Source organism: Arvicanthis niloticus, chromosome 6, assembly GCF_011762505.2.
Source record: "Arvicanthis niloticus isolate mArvNil1 chromosome 6, mArvNil1.pat.X, whole genome shotgun sequence".
NCBI lineage: Eukaryota > Metazoa > Chordata > Mammalia > Rodentia > Muridae > Arvicanthis > Arvicanthis niloticus.
The window spans coordinates 12,655,478-12,665,230 of record NC_047663.1 but is presented as its reverse complement, the minus strand read 5'-3'; the positions used below and the strand labels follow the sequence as shown (position 1 = coordinate 12,665,230).

The following is a 9,753-nucleotide window of genomic DNA, read 5'->3' as shown; positions in this document are numbered from 1 at the left end:
GCTGTTATATGGGGATAGGGAAGGGAGATAACTTAGTTGGTGAAGTGCTTGCCTTGCAAGCCAGAGACAACCCAGGTTTGATCCCCGAAGTTCACTGCTCAGCCACCCTATCCTACTTGGCAAGTTCCAGGCTAGTGTTTTATAAATCAAGGTGGATGGTACCTGAAAAATGATACTAGAGATTTCCCTTTGGCCTCCAAAGGTACACAAACACATGAAGATGCAATTGTCGTGCACACACACACACACACACACACACACAGAGAGAGAGAGAGAGAGAGAGAGAGAGAGAGAGAGAAACTTCAGTAGCCAAAATGAGCCCTTTCCTATTCAGTGTAGACTGTTAAAACCAAGACTGAGCCACACACCCATCTCATGTGGCCATGCTCAGCCACGACTTTGAAGGCCATCTTTCCCCAGGTTTCTCTTTCTTCTCCAGCTCCAAGCTTGGCTCAGACCATTTGGTTTCAGTCTTAGACTAACTAGTTCATAGGTATATTCCATTGTCATCTCCTTGGCTCCTGAGTTTTCTAGCCTCAGCTGCCCTACCTGTTACCTGGGGATGGTGATGTTATCACCAGAAGGATCTTATGAAGATAAAGTTTCACCAACATGAACGGATTTGCCAGGAGGGACAGAGAGTAGCCACTCTTGCTAAGGGGCACCAAAAAGCCTTGCTAAGTGGTGGGTATCAAAGTAATCTTCCTAATAACAGAGTTATCATGAGTTCTTGGAGACGTGGGGAGAAGGGCATATAGTCTCTCAGAGGAGGTGGCCCACCATGGCTGCATAGTTTAGGCAACACAAAGGAAGGTACTGATGACTTGATGAGTTTGGAAGTAGTTTCTGAAAGATTTCCTGATGGTTCAGTGGGGTAAGGCAATGAGGAATTAAGAATGTTCCCTGGGGCTGTAGAGATGGTGCAGTTGCCATGAGGCACGGGGATCTGAATTTGGGTCATTCTTGTAACCCTACAGATGGAGACAAGTGGATCCCCAGAGCTCACTGGCCAACCCACCCTCAGTAGATTTGATACAGGGTTCAGTGAAGAACTCTGTCTTATAAAATAAGGTGGGGCATTAAAATACAAAAGGAGACACCTGACATTGCTTTTGGCCTCCACATGCACATGTGTGTGCATGCATCTTCCTGCATGTTGACACAGAAATAAAGTTGTACACATATATACACAACATACCTATATGCGATGCATTCATGCACACACCAAATACACAGATTCTCTTGAGTTTCACAATAGTGACTAAGTATACAGAGCTGCTATTTGCTGACTTCTGTAGGTTCATTCTAATGCATAGTCTAGACCTCAAAAAATTCTCTCCACATTCAAGAATTCTGCAAGCATAGGTTCAAACAGCTTTGGATTGAAAGGCTTCAGAGGGAAAAATGAATAGGTCTTGCACATGGGCGGGCTTATTTTCTGTGCCCTCATCACCTAAACAGCTCAGCATAACAATAATTTTCATTGTATCGGGATGACTAAGTGTGCAGAGTTGGCATGCAAGTGATATACCAAGTGTTTGTCCCTGTTTTAAAATTGAGTCTTTGATGATTTCATGTGTTCACAATGTGTTTCGTTCATATCAATTCCGCTATTCTCCCCTCCAACTCAACACAGATGTCCTACCACACTTATTTCCGACTTCATGACTGCTCTTCAGGGGCCACTGAGTCCAATCCCTACTGGCCTTGTGTGCATGGGTGTTGGTCCACCTACTGGAGCATGGGCAACCCAACAAAGCCCAGTTACCTTAAGCAAACTCTCTTAGCAGCCTTCAACTGCCAAAGCTTCTCAGTCAGGGCAGGGACTTCATGAGCCCCACATTCCATCTATGTTAGAACACTGGTGGGTTTGATCTTGTACAGATCTTATACTGGTAGCCATGGCTGCCATGGGCCAGTAGCTACAATGGCTCTGATGTGTCCAGAAGGCATGGCTTCTCAGAAGTCCTCCCTAGTCTCTCTCTGGCTCTTACCACCTTTCTGTCAACTCCTATGTAATATTCCCTGTGCTACATGTGGAGGGGGTCCACTATAGATAACTTATTTGTGCAGATGGATCATTTCACAGTTATTCATCCTCTGCCCTCTGACCAGTTGCTTGGCTTCTGTATTGATTGCCATACTCTGTGAAAGTGAAGTGCTTGCATCGTATATATGTGGTGTATGTGTGTGTGTGTATGTATGTATGTATGTGTGTGTGTGTGTGAGAGAGAGAGAGAGAGAGAGTGAGAGAGAGAGAGAGAGAGAGAGAGAGAGAGAGAGAGAGAGAGAGAAAGAGAATACTTCTTTGTATACTTTCTGCTGAGTGTGATGCCCATTTGCTGAGTTCAGCAGGCCTTGAGCCCTGGCTCTAATAATTACCTGGTCAATTAGTTTCTTGCAGTATTCCTATATTTCTATGGTATCTTGTTTTGATTTATCTTAGCTTGATTTCTCTGTCGCATTTCCCTTTCCTTCTCTTTTTCTTTCCATATCTTTTCTCGCTTCCTTCCCCACTCCCCTCTATTTTTCATAGCCCTGCCTGTCTTTGAACCCATGATCTCATTTACCGCAGCTTCCCAATACTGGGATTATAATGGTGCTCCATTACACATGCCATGAAATATCCTATTATGAGAAGTGATGACATGTCCAAAGACATTGAAACAATTAGGATGGCCAATGTAGGAAGTGAAAAAAAAAGGAATCAAATTTAATGTTCTAAATCTCAAGAAGGTATTTTGAGGCTACAGCAAGATATCATTTCAGGCTCTATGGAGAAAGAACATGATTTTCCAAACATCTAGAGTATGTAAAAAGAATATGTAAGGAGTCCAGCTAGATGCTAGAGGATCAATGTTACTGTATAGAGCAAGCAGAGAAAATGACTGATGTAAATTTCTGGTAAAGAGGAAGAAAATATGGAAAATATTAGCAAGGAAGGAGGGAGGATAGAGGAGGGAGGAGGGAGGAAGCAGGAAGCAGAGAGTCTCTGAGAGGGTACAACTGGTCATTGAAGAATGAGTATGAGCTTCCTCCCTCCATCATCCTTAACTTGGGACAGAGATTGATGATACATTAAAAACTCAAGAACCCCCAAGATGGTGTGAGGAAGCATCAGTCCTTTCTAGCATCCTCACTATGTCCACCATGGTTGAGAAGGGCTCCTCATGGTCTTGATCTCCTTCTGTCTCCGTTAGAGGTCACCAATGTGCTGAGGACAACAGTCTTGGCACAGGTTGGGACCAGGGCAAGGAAGCAAGAGGGCACAGAGAACAAGGGTCTGAGCGATGTGAAGACAACAGGACTTCAGCAGCAGATGACAGCATGGTATTCCACAGAGATCAACAAGATCAGCTAAAGTCCAGCAAACACTAGTCAGATGCTTAGGGACAATGGCAGTCTTTAGCCAGGGACACCAAAGGCTCCAAGGACCATTGGAACAAGACATTTCTACTTTCTCCTTCACCTGGTAGAGTGGGGGAGCTTGCAGTCTTTTCTCAGTGACTAGTTGTATCTATCCAGAATTGCTCTTCCTCCTTCCCTGCAGAGCAATGCTCTCTAGTTCCTTTCCCCAGTCTCTGGAAACCTCCTTTAGTTGTTTTTATCTCTGCCTGTGTTTAGAAAAGAGGAATGGGCAAAGGGACTTCTGAGAGGGAAAGTTTCGTTCTTTGAATTTAGTAGCTATTTTCTCAGTGAAGTTTGAGTTTATGTAAGTGACCTGTTATGATGTAACAGGGGCATCATAACTAAACTTCCATTGACAATTTCCAATCTTCACCATTAGGATAGATGGAGGCTCCAGAGGAAGAGAGACTTTATAAAGAATGAATGAGCCAGGTAGTATGGTACATGCGTTTAGTCCCAGTGTTTATGAGGCAGAGGGGAGAGAATCTGTTAGTTCTAGGCCTGTCTGTTCTACATCATGAGTTTTAGGCCAGACAAAACTACATAAAGAAACCTTATCTAAAACACAATTATAATGAATTTCATCTTCTTAGGAAATGTGTGAGTGTTTTGTGTAAATTTTGATTCTGGTTTTGGGTTCTTTCACAAAGTTGGTCCTTTCCTGGACCTTCATTTTGAGCCATGGAGTCAATATGGTGGAGGAGGTAGCTTTTGTCCAACATAATACCACTTCTACTCACCAAGTCATTTTCAATACAATGGCATGAAAGAAAATTAATACAGAGAGACAAATACCTATTTACAAAACAAAAGCATTCTTTTGATGAGTCATCTTTGTGTTTAAAATACTGGTTGGCTGACTGACCAAATCTTCTGCCTCAAGAAGTCTGTGGTACCCATCCTTTGCTCACCCCTGACCCCACAAAGCAGAGAGATGAGCAATTACCTGATGCTATCATGTGACACCAAGCTCTGGCTCGTTTGGGTACTCTTCCAATTATTGAAATGGGACATTCTCAAGATGGTGTCAGACTCAACAGTGTTGGCAGGGGCTTTGCTATTTTCTTCCTTCTTAGCCGTTGCCTTTATACAAAACCCCAGGATTTGTGGAGATTGCTCTCCATGCTTTCTCTGGCATTCTAGATCCTGACTCTGAGGCTCTGGACTCCTTTGGAATGTTAACATTGTGATGTTATGGAGAGGATGCTGGCAATGTCATCCCTAGGATTCCACAGAATGGGCACTAGAGAACAGAGAGAGGACAGATGTTAGCTCTGTGCAGCCTCTGCACGTTTCCCCTGCCATGTTCTATAGCCCATGACACTTGAGGGAAGTGCTTCCCTTGGTCCACTGAAGAGTGGGTGTGGCACAAACACACAACTCTGCTTTTGTTTTCATTCTTCTGATTAGGAAGCATCTGAAGTTTTAAAGATCCACTTTCTTTAGCTTAGAACTCTGTCCAGCTCTGAGAGGAGGGACGGTCCCCGTGCCAGCAGCAGCAACTATCAGAGTTAATGTGAAACTTTGGCTGCAGAAACCACTACCTAGCTTTCACTGTGCTACCAGAGATGACCACATGAATTAAATCAAATGTGCTTTGTTCATAATTTTCATTATAGTTTCCTTTCTTACCCGTAAAGAGTTGGGTCCCTGTCCCTCCCCCTCCTTTCCTCTTTCCTCCCCTCCCTGCTTCTCTCAACACCTTCTCTTTTAGAAAGCCATTTCTCTTCCTTCTCCCCTTCTTTTTCCTCCTCTTCTTCCTCCTCTTCCTCTTCTTCCTCTTCCTCCTCCTTCCTACTCTTCCTCCTCCTCTTCCTCTTCCTCCTCCTCCTCCTCTTCCTCTTCCTCCTCCTCCTCTTCCTCCTCTTTCCTCCCTCCTCCTCCTGTTTCTACTCTTCTCTCTCTCTCTCTCTCTCTCTCTCTCTCTCTCTCTCTCTCTCTGGAATTCAGTTCCAATCTTGCTACATATTATGATCAGAGATCATAATCTATGTGGTTTTAAATACATTCATTGGAACACCCTTTATAGCCTGGAATGTGCTCAGTCTTTGAAAATATTTCCTGGACAATCAGAAAGAAGGTAGATTATCAAAAGAGTAGACAGAAGGTTCTACAGATGTGAACATAATCAACTGTTTTATGTTTGACTTCTATACCACCATTATTAATTTTTTGATGACTTAATCAATTTGCACTAGTTTGATAGTAACACCATACTTGAAAACATTCACAATTTTATACTTCTATTGAGTTTTGATTTCAACACATTGCTGTTTAGTAGACAAAAAAAAAACCAAGCACACAGACACAAAGTCAAACACTGCCTTGGCTATGTTTCAAACCAATGTTTTAAGCCTATGCTGTTGAGGGTTCTTGGCTCGAATTTGTTAGCTTTCTGATATACTGTGCAATACCTTTCCATCTCACTAAGTGATATTATAGTCTGAAACTTATTTAACCCAAGCTTCTGTGATCAAAGTGTCTTAATTTCTATTAGTATTTTAAAAACATAATTAACATTTCTTTGTTCTGATTTCTGTTTTTGGATGGATGGTTTGTTTTGCTGGTGTTTGCTTTGTTTTTTTTGTGCTTTGCTTTAATTTCTTATTCCCACCTATCTTTAGAGTGAGACAAATCTCTTCAGTGTGTCTCCTCTCTTACACTATTCTTTTCTTTTAGAAGTTACTTATTCTATTTAATATGCGTTTCAATGGGTAGCTTATTTTAACATGCTAACCCTGCCACCTAAACTCCATCTTGGCTCTTTCCTCAGGTTTATTAGGAGGCTAAATTTTGAGCATTTTAATGTCAAGGGCGTGCTTTGGTTAAATCAGTGTCTACTTAGTTTAATTTTTCCCTCCAAGCTGTTACCATTGTTCTTTATAACAATTGTCAGAGTTCATTTTCATCAATCTGACACAAACCTAGACACACCTGGGAAAAGGGAATTTTAGTTGAGGAGTTTCCCCCACCAGATTTGTCTATGGTCATGTCTGTGGGTATCGTTTTCTTGACTGTTGATGTAGAAGGGCCCAGCCCACTGTGGGTGGTGTCATTCCTAGGCAGGTGGACCTAGGATGTCTAAGTAAGGTAGCTGAGAAAGCCAGAGGAAGCAAGCTAGTAAGCAGTATTTCTCTGTGGTTTCTGTTTCAAGCTCCTGCCTTAAGCTTCTTGCCCTGGCTTGCCTCTTGTCTGGATGATAGATTATAACCTGTAAGATGTAATAAACCCTTTCCCCCTCAGGTTGCTTTTGGCCATGGTGTTTATCACAGCAACAGAAAGCAAACTAGAACAACCATGAATTTAACATATTAGAAGTGCATTTCTGGACCTCATTTTTTATTTCACTCTGATTGTAACCCAGTTCATAAACAAAATCACACAGATAGAAGAGAATGCTCCAACAACCTCCTAAATACCTAAGAGAAGCAATGAAGGATGTGGAATTCCTCAAGCCAAGAGCACCTTTATGGATTCAGGCCAAAAGATTAAGAACCTCTAAAGCTTGTAACACGTTTTCTTTTACTGTATATGTTTGTTCATTAAAAAAAATTCCATGCAACACTAAGACACTATAATATACATTTTATCATGTATAATTTTTTATTGCATTTGTATTCAGTTAACAATATATTCCTTCTGACTATGTCATCCGTATTATGTATCCTGTGATATAGTGTTGCTTTCAGCCACTGGGTAGATTTATTTATTCCTTCTTTATTTAGAGACATTGTCTTACTGTGTAGCTCGGGCTTGGCTGCATTCCACAGCAGCAGTCACAGTCAGATACTGGACAGTAATCCAGATACTGGAGAAAGGGGCCAATAAGCAAAATAAGACATTGTCATTTTGTGTGTGTGTGTGGGGGGGGATAAAACTTGTGAAAGATTAGTCATTTTGCAGAGCCTGGTTTGTTAAATCCCACCCCCAAACATCATGCTCTTCCTTACTAAACAAACATTAAGGAAAATATCTGTGAAGATAATTAACCTTAAGGAAACAATCAAAATGTCACAAGTTAAAATCCTCCTGAAGGCCACGCCTCTACCCTTATTCACATTTTGCTAGAGAATGAAGCTTGATACAAGACCGCCCTATCTGCTTCCGGTCTTTTCTTCTCCTGGGTGTGGGCTTGCCCATTTCCCAGCACCAGATTCCCACACCCATGCCTCCCTGAAGGGAAAGATTGAATCTCAAACACAAGCAAAAGTTGAGAGGTCTAACAGTGTGTTGAAGATCTCCTCTGGTCTGCCGCTGGCAGGTGTTTGCAGCTTTTATCTGTAAATCTGGGTAAGTCACTCGCTTTCCCTGTGCTCTGGTCTCTTCATCTTCATAATGGCTCCTCCCCAAAAAGCTACCATGAAGGTAAAATAAGCTAACAGTTCAGGGGCATAGAAAACTACAAACTGGATGTTCAATGAACAGTAGCTATTATTCCAGGGTCAATTTTATTTTATTTTTTTGCTAGTTTGAAAGGATAGGTGGAAATACAAAACAGGAGACAATATAAGTTAATTAAAATATCATCTGTATTCATATGTACATAAAAAGATGCATAGAATTTCCTAGATTATGGCTTACTGTGTATCATCATTGCTTCCTTTTATTTTATTTTTTTAATATGTGTATTGCTTGCATTTGAAGACATTCTGAAACTGATCTGCTTGTGTGTTTTCTGTATGTGGATTCAAAGAATCAGGCTGTAATTGAGAGAGTTCACAGTTGAGGCTGGCCATATTTTTGGCTTCACATTGTTGTTGGTAGAAAGCCAATCAGACAGGTAACCTTTGTCTAGCAAAAAGCCTTTCCCAGAATTCTAAAGCTTCTTGGTGCTTAGAAAGGACTTCACAATTCTCAACAATGCCCAGGGTAGAATTTCATCAGAGAAAATCAGGTCATTTTCCCAAGGCCCTTAGGGAACAAACTATTTTGTATTCTATTTATTGGGGGAGGGAAGGAGAGTTAGATCAGAGAGTCCACAGGGAGTGGAAACCAGAAATTCTGCCTAATAGTGTAGGGTATCCAAAACACCCTTGCTTAATCATCTACTCCTCTGATTTTTTTGTCCTCCTTTTAAAACAATGAACAAAATTCCAATTTTAGGAGAAGCAAATGTGGTAGATTTCCTGTGAAGTCACTATTTGCTGTTCTGTGAAGCCATTGTTTCGATTGTAATTATTTATATCCATTCTCTTCATTTTCAAAAGCACTTCAGGTTAGAGAAAGAAACCCTACGGAATGCCTTTTGAAGTCTCATGTGACTCTTGACTACCGGTGGGTTAGATACTTCATCTATGTGCCAGACCTAAGCTATGCTGATAAGGCATCTGCAAACTGAGACATAAATACTGAAGCAAGAAATAGGATCAAACTGCCTCTTAATTGTGTGACATGCTACCCATGTGTGAGAGATAAACCATCTCTCAGCTCTCACCAGAGAAGAGTCTGTTTGCAGTAGATAGCCATTAACCCAGAGACCCACAACTGGTCATGATGCCGAGCATAAGTGCGGACTGCTCATCCTTAAATGGGCCTTCTCTACTGTATACCCTCCTCCCAAGACTCAGGGATCATGGCAGATGAAGGGACATAAAGAGTTGAAGAGCTAGAGGTGGTAGATGACTAAGGAAATGGTGTTTTCCGGACACAGAGGGGCAGCTGTCCCTATGAACTCACAGTGGCCATGACAACATGGACAAGCTCTGAGCAAGCCCAAGCCAGACCAACTCCCAGCCTGAAGAGGGGAGGTGGGAATGAATTCCTACTCCCAGAAGAGGAGCTTTTGGCAGCGGAAGGCTGCCAGGAGAGGAAGAGTTAGATAATTTTTAAGGCGTGTGGCCCCTGGTGAGTTGATCACTCTCCAGTGGAAGGCCACACATGCAAAGATATATCTGCAGCACAAAAGCACAAATTGGATATACAAACACACACACACACAGAGAGAGAGAGAGAGAGAGAGAGAGAGAGAGAGAGAGAGAGAGAGAGAGAACACAGAATAGAGTGGGTAGGGAAGGTGATTGGGGTGGGTCTTCAAGAAGCAGGGAAACGGGGAGAGGACAATTACGATGAAAACGCAATGCTTGAAATTCTCAAAAAACGAATAAGATAACGACAAGAATAAAACACTGAAGCAGGGGCTGGAGGATGGTTTAGAGAACACGAGGACTCCATCTCAGATCTTCGGCATCCAGATGAAAATCCAGATGTATCAGCATGTACCTATGATCCCAGTGCTGGGGAGAAAAGGACTGGAAGGTCCCCAGGGCTGACTGGTCAGCTAGTTTTGCGGGGGTGGTAAGCTTTTGGTTGAACAAAAGGTCTTTAAAACAGAGAAACTGGAAAGAA

The 9,753-nt window shown here is 42.1% G+C and overlaps 1 protein-coding gene and 1 long non-coding RNA gene across 2 annotated transcripts in view; one reads left to right on the top strand and one right to left on the bottom strand.

The window, feature by feature from the left end:
- LOC117711698 (uncharacterized) overlaps nucleotides 1-4,559 on the bottom strand; it is a 33,889-nt gene extending 29,330 nt beyond the window's left edge. The window contains exon 1 of the mRNA XM_034507511.2: nucleotides 4,355-4,559. Within this exon, the coding sequence (XP_034363402.1) occupies nucleotides 4,355-4,422 (68 nt within the window). The 5' untranslated portion in view covers nucleotides 4,423-4,559. The remainder of the gene's footprint in view (nucleotides 1-4,354) is intronic.
- Nucleotides 4,560-7,483: 2,924 nt separating this feature from the next.
- The window catches only part of LOC143442626 (uncharacterized), a 28,475-nt gene continuing 26,205 nt past the window's right edge, over nucleotides 7,484-9,753 (top strand). Inside the window, exon 1 of the long non-coding RNA XR_013110961.1 lies at nucleotides 7,484-7,698. This is a non-coding gene — a long non-coding RNA (uncharacterized LOC143442626). The remainder of the gene's footprint in view (nucleotides 7,699-9,753) is intronic.